The sequence below is a fragment of the Ischnura elegans genome, chromosome 5, assembly GCF_921293095.1.
Source record: "Ischnura elegans chromosome 5, ioIscEleg1.1, whole genome shotgun sequence".
In the NCBI taxonomy this organism is placed as follows: Eukaryota; Metazoa; Arthropoda; class Insecta; order Odonata; family Coenagrionidae; genus Ischnura; species Ischnura elegans.
The window spans coordinates 74,884,295-74,900,278 of record NC_060250.1 but is presented as its reverse complement, the minus strand read 5'-3'; the positions used below and the strand labels follow the sequence as shown (position 1 = coordinate 74,900,278).

The 15,984-nt window shown below is 36.9% G+C and overlaps 1 protein-coding gene across 1 annotated transcript in view; it reads right to left on the bottom strand.

Annotated features, from left to right (window-relative positions):
* Positions 1 to 15,984, bottom strand: part of LOC124159071 (vacuolar protein sorting-associated protein 13D) — a 101,203-nt gene that overhangs the window by 37,855 nt on the left and 47,364 nt on the right. Inside the window, exons 27-40 of the mRNA XM_046534587.1 lie at positions 15,398 to 15,746; positions 14,761 to 14,897; positions 13,696 to 14,047; positions 11,821 to 11,984; positions 9,038 to 9,230; positions 8,275 to 8,593; positions 7,251 to 7,419; positions 5,644 to 5,917; positions 4,779 to 5,039; positions 3,506 to 3,925; positions 3,304 to 3,403; positions 2,036 to 2,154; positions 1,680 to 1,939; positions 1,252 to 1,509 (exon numbers count right to left, since the gene is read on the bottom strand). Coding sequence (XP_046390543.1) covers positions 1,252 to 1,509; positions 1,680 to 1,939; positions 2,036 to 2,154; positions 3,304 to 3,403; positions 3,506 to 3,925; positions 4,779 to 5,039; positions 5,644 to 5,917; positions 7,251 to 7,419; positions 8,275 to 8,593; positions 9,038 to 9,230; positions 11,821 to 11,984; positions 13,696 to 14,047; positions 14,761 to 14,897; positions 15,398 to 15,746 — 3,375 coding nt within the window. The remainder of the gene's footprint in view (positions 1 to 1,251; positions 1,510 to 1,679; positions 1,940 to 2,035; positions 2,155 to 3,303; positions 3,404 to 3,505; positions 3,926 to 4,778; positions 5,040 to 5,643; positions 5,918 to 7,250; positions 7,420 to 8,274; positions 8,594 to 9,037; positions 9,231 to 11,820; positions 11,985 to 13,695; positions 14,048 to 14,760; positions 14,898 to 15,397; positions 15,747 to 15,984) is intronic.

Here is a 15,984-nt window from a genome sequence, read left to right as displayed (position 1 = left end):
TTTGGTAGCACGGGGGCTTATGTGTTTTGTTCTAATTTACTCTTTTGTGAGCAAGTACTTCCCTCAGTGCAAGGTTCTTCCTGATAGAGAAAATGAACCAGCACTTAAATGATGTCAACATCATGAAAAATGGACAGCAATTTGTGCATTTTTTAATGTTTAACTTTCAACGAACAGGCATTCACTGAAAACAGTAGGGGTCGATGTTGATTTTGAAGAGCCACACGAAATATGATTGGAGCTCAGTCTACATACTGCATAGCATCAAGATCAATAGTGAAACCCTCACAACTTATGACGACATCATCCGTTACTTTGTTGTAACTTGTGACTGACAACGCGAGTTATTCTCCCAGGGCATTCACACTAACTCTCATTCTGTTAAAAGTAAAAGCTTTCCACCTTGCAGAGTTAAGCTAATAGCTATTCAAGGTCCAACCATGTATTACTTAAACCTACCGAGATACAAGTTAAGTCAGTTTTGATCAGCGTGCCACGTAAGCTACTTCCCTCCTAACTCCATTTGTCCTGCAGATGTGTGGTTACCTCACGGAATGAGACAACGCATGCTGCTTTAACCATCATATTGAATCACCGTCAACTTATATGCATGCTAGAAATACAATTATCTTTTCTCAATGACCTTCGATGCTAACATTTTGGCACAGGAAAATTTTTAACGGCTCATTTGGTCATTATTTTGCTGGGATGACAGAAAACAATGTTGGCAAAATTCTAGAAAATCTTCCGTTAGAGATTTATTTATTATTTTATTTAAAAATATTTCATAATTCTGGATTAATGAGCATTAACTATAATTACAAATAATATTTAATAAAAAGCATCGCTAATTATTGAAAAATTATTATTCTTCATTAGCATCTCCGCATAATGTGTACACAGTACTCCAGTATGCTCGTGTGACTAAAATCGATGCTCATGCTGCATTCTTCTCGTAGAACAGTTCTCTGAAAAGCCTGATTAGTTAGGTATTTTATGTCATGGGACTGGAAAAATACATTTTGTAACCGAATAAATGAAAAGTTTCATTACCAAGGTTGAAAATACATGGGTTCATATTGGGCTATTCACATGACCATAAAAAAACAGGGTATAAGTGAGGTCATCGTATATCTGAGGGTCGTATATCCAAGGTTCTAATGTATTTTTCTTCTCCTATCATTTTACCAAATCATTTTACTGAATTTTAATTTGGAGTCTAAGTGAGCAACCACATCCAAGAACACTAACCTCAAGGACTTTCTCTGCATTTAAATTCAGCGACTCCAGAGGAATAGCATTCTCCTCTGACTGGTTACCCACTCCAAGAGAGGGACAACATATTGCCTTCCTGGTCACCTCCAGATTGATTGTAACAGGATCAATAATTGATAAAGCTGTTTCATCTTCCATACCTCCCAATACACATGAGAAAACTTCACAGTGGTTCAAATTACACCACAGAGGCCGTTCCACCTCAAGAGGGCGATAAGACACAACTGTAGTGCTCTGAAAAAAGAAAGAGATCAAATTCAGACTAATGAAAACATTCCATGCACACAGATTAAAGCAGAAGATTAGCATAAAAAGTTCTCCTCAGAAAATCACACGATTAAATATTAATATGAGTATTCTCTGATGGCCCATTTGTCAAAAGAAAGATTATAAAGTAATTTTACCTTCAATATAACAGCATTAGTATCCCAGAGAGAGGTATCTTCCACAAACACTACTTCCGATTCGGTAACATTCAAATTAAGTTCAAATGGTGACTGACTAGATTCATCCTCCTCCGCTTTATTTTCTTTGGTTTGGTATGCCCTTCTCATTCCTACGTTGCTCACTTCTGGATCACACAAAGTGAGAGAGCTGATATCCATTTCTTTCCCATCTTCAGTCAATACAGAAATCTTGTTACCTTCCTCTTGAAACGCAATCCCTACGGTATGAAAACATATCATTCAATCTCATTCATCTCCAAGCATATTTGCACACAAAACATCAAAGTTCAATGCTAGATCAACTTGGAGCTTACCAGCAGGACAATCTGCATTCTGGACAATAAAGTCTTGGACTTCTTCCCACCAGTCCAATATAGCCATTAAACGCATGTTGTTTAAGAGAATGGTAAATTTTGATGAATCTTTTCTTTTCCTGAAAGATAAAGTAACATATTGACAGTGATTTGCAAAAGAAGCTGTATCACATTATTACCTAGATATAAAAAAACCCAAAGCATACATCAACTCAATCTCATAAATCATATTCTTGCTTTAATTTCACTCCAAAGAACAATTTTTTCCTTTGGTGTACAATAGTGGATCATTCAAAGAAGTCCACAATTCATTGCAAAATATATAACAGTCCAAAGTTGCAGGGTAAAAGTAAAAAGTATCTTAACACTGCTGATAAACTATGCACAAAATCAGCTATGTATTGCTTACACTCAAAATCATTAAATTGGAATCCCCGGAGCAAAAAGCTAAAATACACATATGTATACCTCTGTCTCTAAGCCTTCTCCAGATAACAGGACAACAACTTGGGAATTAAATGATTTTAGGGCATTCCAAAGTTATAGATTCAATATTTAACACCTTATTATTATTTTTTTAACCTGAAGTTCTGGTCACTTCTTTTTCAATGGAAATATTCCATGCCAAAATTTTGCCATTTATTAGTAGTACAATCAGGATGTATACAGATTCAGTATTAAGAAAGATGTCCGTCAAAATTGATTTTTCATTAAAAATGAAAAGCTCAACTTGTCAACAAAAAATTAATTTTGAACAAAGTCATCGATTAATCAACATCGATTGATTGTTCTTTTAAAAAAATTATGCAAAAACACATTTGTTATTCATTCGAAAAACACTCAAAATAGTCATTTAATTAGTAGAAAAATCCACATGCTTAAATTATTACATAGTATTATTTTTTGATGATCGAGGGCGTGTCTTTCCAATTTTACTAGCCTTAGAGAGAAGTCTTTCACATGGGACGGATGACGTTACAATAGGCGAGTAGTGATGCTGCTCAGATCAAATGACATGGTCAAGATCGAAGATGAAAAATTAAGTTTAGGTCAATTCTCAAAGATTGTGACTCGATCACGATTTCCTTGATCTTTGAAAATCAAAACTCAATCCTCGATTTTAATCGAAAATGATTATTCCATCACTACATGACAAAAGAATCTAGCAGCCATATTTTTACATCTCTCAGCATTTACAATGTAAATCTGAGAGACTCGAGTTATGAGGTAATATGAGAAAATAATCTGCTCCATTATTAAATAAATACCTATGATGCACTTCTGCCTGGACTTGACTCTTCAAAGAAGCACTCTTGATGGGTTGAAGAATATTGGAGAAAACATTGGACCTCTTATTTACAGGCTCATCTATGGAAAACAGAATCACATAGATCAAAAATCATCCTAAGCAAGCATTCAGGATGCATACACATGTCCAACATTTTTCCTTGACATAAATTGCTTGCTTACCTTCATAACGAGTATCAGTGATTAAAATCTCTTGTGACACAAGGTCTACATCTCTTGAGCCATCATTGAAAATCTCCAGAAGCAGACGAGATTTAATGAAATCAACACAAGCCAAAGATGTTTTGTCAGCACTTTCGATGAACACTCCCTCAATGTTTGACCCATGGCATTGTTTCAACTTGATAGATACATTCACAAGATCCAGAGATATTGAAAGAAAAGTCCATGCTTTCTCTTCTTCTTCTTCCACGTTTTCAACTCCTTCCGTCCACAGTGTCTCCTGTGGAACCTCCATGGGCATTGGCACATCCTCAGATTCCACAAAATGATATGACAAGAATCCTCGTATGAGCTTGTATTGAGATAAATCAATATCCCCATGCAGTGCAGACAGTATGCCATGTATGCTGACATCGGGAACTAGAAATAGATCGAATGAGGGATGACGGTCATTGATCATGATTCAATTTCAATCTGCAAAAACTCACCATGAGTCCTTTAAAACTTTGGCGAGTGAATAATTTAATTTAAAAGTGGAAATAAAGGAGCAAAACTTTGTCAGGTTCACTATTATATTAAAATGGGCACGACCCAGGTTTCGTGACGTAGTTACATCTTCAGGTGACTGAGTTTATTACTACTATTATAGTATTATATATCATATAACTATGATATACTATATATATTAGTTTATTACTACTATAGTTTATTTACTATTAATATTAATATTAATATAATAGTGAACCTGACAAAGTTTTACTTCTTTATTCCCAATATGGAGAGGTTTCACAAAGTCAAGCCTGAAGTTATCAGTTATAACTTAAAAGTTCCACATTCACCGTGAAAGGACTGTTTTATGCTTAGAAAATGTACAGAAGGCTGGTAATTTTCTACTTTTTTTAAAGAGACAATATTTTCCTGTCCCAAGACTACCTAAACCCAATTCTCTAGCAGGGTCATGACTTGAGGATTGTAAAATCCACATTGGAGCATATTGTACTAATAGTTTACCTCTTCTCCAGAAAATTTGATGCACGAGTTAACATTTCACAAAAACCAGTTGTTTTCCTAAGCAGAGCTTTCGTGCAAGATTTTTACATCAAAGTGATAAAAAAAAAAGGAACTGACTTAAGAGGCAGCAATTTTAGGCTTTCCATACTTATAAACTTAAGATTATCCAGGTAGAGTATCCAAATCAAATCTTTTGTCACAGAAACCAATGTAAACATTTGGGTTATGTGCTGTCCCTATGAGTCTTATGCCGTGTACCCACCATGGTGACTAATGTTGGTTTCCAAATTACGTCTAACTTGAAGTTGAAGTTTGCATTTCTCCGTAAGGAGAGGAGGTCCATTTTTTCTCACCACAAAACTTCCCATCTGTAAACTACACTGAGTTTGTGAGCTTTCTGCTTCCTTGGAGCTCGAATACTTCCTTCCTTCATGATTGTCTCTCCTTTCTCCAGCATACAAATCCATGTTCACTAAATCCACGCTAATCACATCAATAAGACACCTTGGCCACTGGTCATCACCTTTAAAGATAAATGCGAGAACAATCAAATTTTTCCAAAAAAAATCACATAGAATGGCATGAACTTTATCGGCAAAAAATTACCCAAAATGATGATAGCAATTGACCTTTTGAAAGTGCAATAACCCAACAACTTGAGACCAATAAAAATTCATTCAAGGACAGCTAAGACTAGGGTTTCCATTATCATGAGTAAATATTATCTATTTCAGAAGAGCTTCAGAGAAGAAAAGAATAATTAATACTTTCAAGTAGTAATTGGAGTACATGGGAGAATAAGGATTTGACCTCTCTATGCACAAAAATGAGGGCAGTTTTATGATTGCAGGCTCTTAATAGTGTGTCCTTCAAGATGAATTTGATAATTTTAGATTAAAGCACAATTTTAAACATGTGAACACACTTGGCCCCAGAATAAATCTTGCTAAGTCTGTCATTTGAATTTAAATGATGAGTCAAGTTATAAAATCCATGAAAATGAACCTAGGTATTTTAGTACACATTGATATAAGAGAATACGGTAGCAAGAAAACTAATTTGACTCCCAAAATCACATGGTAAGTTCATGAAATAATTTTTTTTGCATAAAGAAGTATTTCTGTTACCTTTATCCATACTACTGGATCTTTCACATCCAGCAGGTAAGTTTTCACAGGGCGTGCGACATCCACTTTCAACTGAGGTTTGCCTAATAAATGGACGTTCTAAACCTTCTGAGAACTGGAAGAGATTGCTAACGGTGAGTTTTCCGAGATCAACAACCAAGAGATCTCTAGAACAAGATGCTATTGGAAGCAAAATAACAGGACAGCCAGCATGAATATCCAATAATACCCTTGACTCCCGTAGAGCTTTTTTATCAGCAACTTCTGCTGAAGCCTGGAAATACAACAAAATATTAAGGAATGTAAGATATAATAAGGATATGTCATTGACTAAGACTTCAAGGTAAGACTAGTGATCACAATTAAATAATCCAAAAGAAAATTATAACATAGTGCTAATTATCAGATGCATATTCCATAGACCAACCATATATTACCTACCATCATGGCCATTTAACAATCCTTCACCAGAACTCACAAATTCCACCCACCCAAAAGGTTTTTAACTCTTTTACCACATGTTTTCATAAATGAAGGCAAATTAAACTCATTTTGAAGGAAGTTCACTGCTGGATAAAAAACGGAAAGACATCTAATTATCTGGATTTATCATAAACGGTCAAATGATGTTCCTCTATCACAGGAAGTTATTTATGCAAAATCTGTGGCTTTATTTGAATCTATAAAAGGAGATAAGGGTAGTGATCGCTCAGAGACATCAAGTAGAAGCTTCAAGACCAAAGGGTGACACAAGAATTGTTTTAAGACTGGTTTGAAAACTTTTGTTTGTTTGAAAAGATTGTTTATTTTTCCTAGATGTTAGCCCTACAACGCATACGGACATGCAAATATTTTTTAACAGGAAAAAAGTCTTTGAATGTGTACCTAATATCTTTAAAGATATTTTAAACTATAAATGTTTATATAAATAAGGTTTTCTAAGGCTAGTAATAGAAATATATGTATATGGTTTATAGGAAATTCGATTCCCAACTCCTATGCTACTGGGAATGCACCCCTATCTTCCAAATGTTAAAATGCTCTCGCATAACACAAATTCGATTAATGCAAAGACCCCATGGAATGCATCCCTTGCGCTATACGAGGCATGGGTGTATTATCCCAGGCTGATAAGGGAGTCAACTGAAATCACAAAAATGCCACAAAATTTCAACAGGGAAGACAGACGACCATCTGAGTAACGCATGGAAGAGATACCAGAAACCAGCCAATCACAATGAAGCAGCGAGAGAAACCAGCAGCAAAGAACAAGGACTACATAAACACAGCCAAAATACCGATATCAGCACTTTGACCAGAAAATTCCTGATGGAATCCCAGAGAAACTGTTGTCAACCTCTGACAACCAAAGTGGCGAAAACTTGGAAGATGGAGAGAACCATGAAGCAACATCTAGACTCCGCCCAATCTCTATATTCTCAACATGACAGCAGAAACCTTACAAGTACTGATTTCAAAGAGTTTTCAAGTACATTATGCCATTTGTAAATCTAACATATGAAAGCAAGAAAAAAACAATATAAACAATCACTTTTTTTAACAGCATATAAATTAAATAATGTTAACATGACAAAAGAGTAACAAACCTTGGCAGATCGAAATCCATGAACAATTCCACGTAGCTGAGAAAAGTGACGGAGAAAAGCAAATATTTCTGTGACAAAACGCTGAGTGTGAACATACTGAACAGATGACATCTGCAACTGGACTTTAGCATCATATTCCCGGGTGAGGTCAGGGTCTGGAGATCCATAACTGAGAAAAGACATATGAAGCCCGTATTACATAAAAACGTCCATTAAATACTCAATTACCTCAATCTATGATGCTAATAATAAAATAAACATTGGAATTTGTGAAAAATAGCTCAGTTAATCAATTCTCCCTACAATATTTACAGCAGATTACTTATCAACAGCAAAACTTTTTGAGTAATAATAAAACTAAGGATCATCATAATAATTGTAAGAAGAGCTTAGCTTACATTAGGCCTTAACAGGGAAATTATACATAGAAAAAATGACAAAACCGTGAGAGCATCACACAGCTCAACAAACTTCTCAGGGCTGCTCAGAGGCAATTGGGAGTCTGGGGGCTATTAGCTAGCTCTTAACTACTACTTCCAACCCACTAGTACCAAACCATCATTAAAAATGCTGGGACAGATTTAGTAGACCCTCCATACTCCCGTAGCAGAGGGAGCAAAGGCAACCACCCACAAAATTAATAAAATATAACTGGGATTCTTTGGAAATAACTGTAAACAAGCCAGCAGCACACCTTTACTGAGTCACCCACATTCAAGTACACATTTAAGCATGAAAATTCCAAAGAGGAAAAAATCATTTCACTAGACTGGGACTCAAACCCACGTCTCTCGAATTTGCAACAGGTGCTCTACCACTTAAACTATCAAGGCATCCTCTTCCTCTTCACAATTTTGTTAATTTTAAAGGACAACGTGATTTATGCTGCGAGATGTACAATGACGGCCACAGGGCAGCATGTTCATATGCATTTTGTCACAGTCCAGAGGCTAAAGTCAGAACTAATAAATATGGAAACTACAGATTTTTAAGAAAAAATACTAAAATAACCAATGAAATTTACCTGAAAATGTTGAAATCCAATGCTTCTTCTCCAGATGTGTGAAACCTTTCTTTGTATAATGTTCCACCTTCGGGGGTAAGGTCACTCAATGATATGCTTCCCAGCTTACCACATATGGAACGATCACCAACAGCACTGGTGCATGTCTGTGCACTGACATGGGATATGTTTGCACGTGCCACTTCCCTATCTCCATGAACAAGGGTCAACGTCAACGAGCGAACTTCAACCTCAAGCTCTGAAGTCCCAGTTTCACTAGATACCATAACTGTTTCACTAGATGGTAATGTGGGTCCAATAGTAGATTTGTCATCACTGCCTAAAAATTAATACAACACAGAATTAAGAATGGATACCAAAAGATCCATAGTGAGGAAGCTGTTCAAAACATAAATTGGAAACACTTCTACATTACTGAAGTTATCTATTTTCACTGAACTGGCATATTACATTCAAAATTTCTTGATGCAAATAAACAAAACTTTCTAATAGGAGAATGGAAATTGTAATTCAACTTTCCAAATTAAAGCGAAGTTGTGTTTCCCAAATTTATGCCAGTCATTTACCACTTAACACTACATTTAATTTCATGCAAAAAAGAAACTCATGAATACGAAGTAAAATATATAAAATACTACAGAATATTAAAATATAAAAATATTTAACATTATTTATTACCAACAAGGATAGTTAATGTGCCATGCTAAGAAAACTAATTAAATTTGGTGGCCAAAACCTATCAAGAAAACCAATTTTTACCCACTTGGAACACAAGGTTTTTCTTCTCCAACTTTCTCAGGAACTTCAGGTGGAACTGTTGCTTTGAATGTACTTGTCGAGCTATCCATTTGTGTATTATCAGAACCTATTCCAAAAAAATCTAGCACCACCACCCACGACTCAACATTGATGACGACATCCAAACAGTTGAAATCAACATCTATTGAACTGTGGACCTAAAAAAAAAGGCAAATGTATATTTTCAGTTCAGTTATCCAACACACTTTAGCTAGGCGAGGACCACAACTATTTATAGTTGACCACGGTTTTCATGACTGAAATAATATGATGTTCCTGTAGAGTAGTGAAAAAGATGAGGAAACAAAAATTTAATAAGTGATGTTGGAAAAAATAAGTTATTTCACTCCACGAGCATTATATCACAGAGTTATGCCACTCAAAGAGCACTTTCTGTACTTACCTATGAAAAACTTCATGTTACATAGCATCTGATGCGAATAATCAGTGGTAAAATAGATCAAAATAAGAGATAACACAACATAATAAGCAAGTGGTATCATCAATTGCATCCATTTTGAAGTACAGTGACTACCGTATAAGCGCGTGTATGGGCGCACCTTTTTTCCCAGATATTGCAGCCGAAAATGGGGGTGCGCCTCTTACACAAACTTCTTACCTTCCCCCCCTCCCCTTCACCGGTTGCAAGTTCAAGGGGAACTGAGTGGCCTTGGTTTTCAGTGTGAGTCAGTCATCTGAAACCCTGGGTCAAAATCAAGCGGCAGGCAGGGGAGTTTCTCCCTTAGTGACGTATTTTTAAAATGCTCCTGTTTGAATTTCTTGCAAGCATCGCGCCGTCACGTCGGTACCCCAGAGGTGAACATTGAAAAGATCGCGCGGGGTGATTCGCTCCGGAGCGCGCGCTAAATTTATTGCCACGAGTGGGCATCCCGCGGCATTTATACTGCATATAGTAATATTGGTGTCACAACCTGCGGTTGAAAAAATTCGAACGAGTGTGCTCATTGTTGGACTTAATGGTGGATAGAAGAAATCGGAAATGCTTATAAGTGACGAGCGCTGAAGGAGAGGTCGAGGGGAAGAGGGCTCCCTCCCCTCCGTATTTAAAGCTACGAGCGAAGGAGCAAGGGAAGAACACGTCCGATCTTGCATGTGACGTCGTTGCCTTTAAAGCGAAGGGGCGAAGGCGCAGCAATGTGATATACGCAGTTGGCGTTGCCTGAGTTTCCAGTCCGTCTTGTCTTGTTTGAATGCGGTTATGCTACGCTTGTTTCTTCCGAAATTGTGTTGTTTGGACTATGTTGAATACTAGTAGCCTTATTTTAGCTATAAACCTTTGTGTCAATCAATTAGAGCTCAAAAAACTTAAATGCTGTCAGATATACGTCGCGTTAGGTCTAATTCTTTTTAGAACCTCGTGCGTGTCATACAATTGCTGAAAGATATCGAGATATCTTCGAGCTCAGAAGGTGACTCACGTAGCATTTGACCTCCAGAAACTCGGGGAATTGAACCTGGTAGACCGAGGTAAAAGGTCAGTTGGTGGAATGGGGTAGGGATGAAACACGTTTCCATTGTTCCCCTGTAACTTGATATTTTCCTGTGGAGTCTCGGAAAGGAAAAAAACGACAGAGGCATTAGCTGATGGAGAGCCGAGTGTAGTTCCGTTAGGCCCCTTGCACACACACCGATTGTGGATGGCCGGTAAAATATTGGCCGATATTTTACCGGCGAAGCGATGCTTGCACACACGCCGGATTTTTACCGGTCAAACGATACGTTGCTAAGTTTTTGAGCCGGCGTCGGCGATCCACAGTGACAATAGCCGGCAGCTAACCGGCATTTTGCCGGTGCCGGCGTGTGGTCGGTACGTGTGCAAGCTCCAATGCTCTCCCATTGTTCACTGTTGGAATGTGGACGGCCGATATTTTACCGGCCGTCCAAAATCGGTGCGTGTGCAAGGAGCCTTAAATCTACGACGTGGTTATTATCCTACGGCGCTGAGATTGCCCCGATTGTTGTTCAATCTCTTGGGAAAGCTCATGCCATTTGCCTGTCGTGTTTTGCCTTAAAATTTTCCACGGCTGCAATTCTATTGCAATACTCCTGCGAGAGCTTTTAAACAAAATTGTTCGTGAGTAGGACAAGCAACGTAGAGCGATGGCGTATGCAAAGAGAGGATCGGAACTCTTTCTACTCCCTCTTATGCCGCCGCAGTTATCAAAATTTCCTCTTTCAAATAGTACTGAAAGAGGACATTTCGATAACTGTCGAAATTCCAGGCATACGTCTGCAACATCGCACGATAGGATAAAAAAAATGTCGCAAAATTTTTTTCTTTATAGCTTCGATCCTCAAAATAGGGGTGCGCCTCTTACACGTGTGCGCCTCTTACACAAGCTTATACGGTATATACTCAAGGAAATTTTTAGTATAAATAATTATGTAAGATCAATTTTGAGATTAATAAATGGCAACATTTATCCTTGACAAATAGAATGGGAACAACTATAAATCCACCCCATTAAAACTATGACAGAAATGGCAAATGAGGAGTAGGAGGTTGCATGTGCTACCCAGTATAAGTAAAATATAGATTGATCTAGTGTCAAGACAATTTCTTTGACAAATTCATTATAAGAGATGTAAAAATAAGGCTGATATCATCGGCTGACTGCACATATTACCTATCAACTTTAAACCAAGGATAATAGTAAGCCAGCTCATTCATCCGAAATTATTCGATTAAGTTAGTCATTCAGAAAAACCAGATATACTAATACTCACAGACTTGTAATGAGTAACAAAGTTTGGTGCATTTCTATCCACTAGCAGAACATGGATATGAACCAAATTATCTGCTCGGAAGATTGTTTTAGGAGACAGAACGGCTCGAGGTGAAGGAGGAGGAGTTCGTGGATACTCTTCATCAAGCTTCTCCTTTTGGGATGCTGAAAAGGAAATTGAGATTGGGAGATTTAGTAGACTCTTGTTAATACAAAGAACATTATAATGAAGTTTTCTTACTCGTTAAGTAAAGTCATGGTCGTGTCAAAAGGGGTATGTTGACACACGGTATAAGTAATAATATCACAAAATTTTATGACGGTATGATATTATGAACCTAAGATGCAATCCAAACAGTACCGAAAACAACATTGTTATGAAGTATGATGCGTGCAGTATGATATCTACAACACTCGCTGTATTAGGCGTTACATCACAAATTTTTGATGACACATTTTCTGCATCCAAAATTTCAACTCAATTGGTTAAGATTCAAAGAATTTTAGAGGTTACAGCTTATTTTCAGCTTCAATGACTGGACAATTTGCTGGAAGTTCATTCAACCACCCCGGCTGGGAAAACAATCAACTCTTTCAAAACATCTTCTGTGATTCAAACCTTTGATAGTGCATCAGCTTATCCTCAAACAAAATAAGGTTATCCCCACTGGCAACTCTGGAACCCCTGGAAGGCACCAAGCTTCCTTAAGCAGTTTACTTGTCTCACTGTGAGTAATCTGAGTACAAGGGAACATGGCAACCAAAGTTGGGAAATGGTCAACCATACTTTGCAGCCACTTGCAATCCTCCACGGAGGACAGTATAATCGATCTCGATTAAGGCTCCAAATTACCCCTATTGGTTATTATTTTAGACTTATGATAAAAAATGTGATTGGTTAACAAAAAAAAAGGCTTAGCACGCTGAATGAATAGCAAATTGTGCTGATGCAAACAAATTCAGTTAAATTTGAAATTTAAACAAGTGAACGTAAAATCATGGCATTTTACAAAGTGAATCCATCATTAAGTGCATATGGCATGGAGAAGTCATGGAAAGCAAGATGGTTTTGATATAGCAGTTGATGAATTTGAAGAGATATCAATTAATGAACATTCTACAGTTGTGTAGCACTTGAGTGAAATAATGCAGCAGACTTTCCACCATACCAATAAAGGGTGCTGCCTTGGGTTGGATAGATATTAGAATAAAGGTAAAGATGAATTTGTGTATAAATTATAGGAAATTATGGAACTATTTGAAAAATGGACATAACACTCAGAAAAACCTGGAAATCACTCCATTGACTGTAAACACCACCACAAAACCCTACCAAGTAATTTCACTAACCCACCTGCATCCACAAGCGTACCAGTACGCAGAATGAATAGTGATATATATCAGTTGATCCTGTAGCTATCTTATGAGTTTTTTTGTAAGTTTTTAGCCAGATAGTGTGCCTGATAGTAGCTGCCATCTGATGGCTATTAGGAAATTTTTTCCATTGTAAATCGCCTCAGAAATATTTATACTTCCACCAAATGTAAGAGCAGCTAACTCTCAACAACATATCAAAATCTGGTCAAAATAAGCCAACAAATAATCAATTAAATGTCTTAATTAAACCAACACTACAAATGTGTTCAGATTCTTTAACCCTTTCACTGCGGTGCACTCTACGAAAACCTACCTGTCATATGCAGCAAAAGCACTGAGCGCACGACAGGGAGGAAAAGGTACGTTCACAGCAGTGAAAGAGTTAAAAGTAAGCAGTGTTTGGGGTTGATTTGAATCCCAGGGGATTGATGCGAATGGGTTACACAAGAGATCAACACCAAAATATACATTAATTTTTAATACTAATGAAAGGACTTACTTGCAATTCGAGACTTTTGCTTGTGCCGAGCATGGGAAGAGGAAAAGAACTTTCCCCACACAGCATCAGTTTCAAAGCGGTCAGGCAGTGATCCCTGAGGGACCATCGGATATGGCGCATACATCAGGTGACTACTGCGACACATTTGCATGGTGGCAGGGGGGTGGAAGTTAGGACATGAATGGGAGAGATAAGCAGGCGGCATGGCAGATGACGAGTGGTGAGGACAGGGGCGACCTTTCCCATCTTTGCCCTCACTACAATCAGGGGTGGCCGATGACAACACAACATATCGATGCTTTGAATCTGGCTCTTGCAACAAATCCTCCATCATCAGAGCTCGCAATGACATCTAGAATGAAATAATTGAAATCCATTAAAAACATAATCCACATCATAATTGAAATAATAGAATACATTATTCCTCAATCTTCAGTTAATAACCACACTGAGTTCTAAAATTTACAAGTGTTCCAAAGTCACTTGAAATTAAGTAGGAACAATACTGACTGATAGCAGGAATTGTATATTTCTACCACCAAGCAGAAAAACGCAAAAAAATTTTAAAAGTAAATTTTGATCGCTTGCCATCATGTTAAGGATTTAACTATAAAATAGTCAATTATTATAGTTTAAAAACATTATAATGTTACCAATGGTATTCAAAAACTATGTTTAAGAATGAAGGCAGTGCTATTAAGGTCTTGCACACACAGTTAAAGACCAAGCACATACCAATGAAGTAGTTCTTTCCCTGTAGAGTCATTCAGAAAATAACAAAAGCTTACAATTTGCTATTTTATGCAGCAAAATTATTCTAGGACACAAATTAATCAACTTAATTGACAACTTAATTAACAATTAATTAACAAAATACAAAAATCTATCAAGAATATCAGCCTACCATTACGGAAGGCTATATGAGGATAGTTATATTTAACATCACATAGAAAATCTAAAACTGTCAATGGCCTAAGGGAATCACAGAATTAAACAGAAATGCATTTGAAAATATCTTACAAGCAAAGTTCATACATTATACATAATAACCAAACTCAATAATACCTGTATGTTGGTTTCATACTGATGCGATTTGTCAAACTGGACAAGGAAGTCCTGGAAGGATAAATCAACGAGTCCCTGTTCACCTTCTCCAAGATTTCCTCTGAGCTCCACCGTGAGAACAGGCAATTCAAAGTACACTGAAAGAATTCAAAAAGATGAATGTAAATGTGGACAAACAAAAAAGATTTTGAAATCACTCGATCCAAAATTGCCCTTTCAGTACAATTATTTTCAAGATAAAGTAACAAGTGGTACAGTTGAGGCATCATTAAAAAAATCTTGTACAAAAAACGATACTTTCATCAATTAAAAATCCAACGGTTTAACTACATGAACCACCCTTGAGTGGCTGAATGTGAATTTACATTATCTCACAGAACATATTACGTATATGGGCCATTGTTGGGGTCAACATGCTTTAAAAATTGTATTATGAGGTATGAAAATTTCAAGGTGGTGGCAGCTCACAGGATGGATGCTGCCTGTTCATTCATGCGATCATTCAAGGAATTATCAAGCAAATTAGACCATGCTCTAATTTCATTTGCATGATTATTCATCACTAAACAGCCTTTAAAAGTATGAAAAGGTAACAAAAGTGACACAGAGTAACAACTGAGAAAAGATAAAATCAAACCTTTGAGTATGAGAACACGCTGGCTTTTTTCTTCTTCTATTTGATAAGGTGGGTTTGCTTTGGCTCGTAAAACATCATCCATTTTCAAGGTCCCACCCAAAATTCCTCCTCTGGTACCGTCTGGATCAACTCTTTCCCACGACATCATTTCTGGTTCAACTTTAGCAACACCACTTCCGTCTTCTTCCTCTTCAATATTACCCAAATCAGTCTTTTTCCCTCTACTCTTCGTCTTTTCATCAGACTCAAGCGACTGAGGAGTTGTAAGACTCTCAAAAGTATCCAAAAGCTGCTCATACTGCAGGCGTGATAAGGAGACTTTTAAGGGAGTAACAACATTACCGCGTACCTGCAAGTCAATGAGTAAAAATAAAGTAAGATTCAGAAGGTAAACTGAATTATACATTTTTCAAAACATCCAAGTAGGCTACAAAAAATCTTTTTTTCGCATTTCAGGGTACAAGATACGTGTTTGAAATAATGAAAGTAAAAATTGATGAGGGAAAACATGCAAAGAAAATTAAATCCATATATGTTTTAGTGTTAAGAAAAAATGTCTTTTTACTTCTTACCACCAAATATTCTGA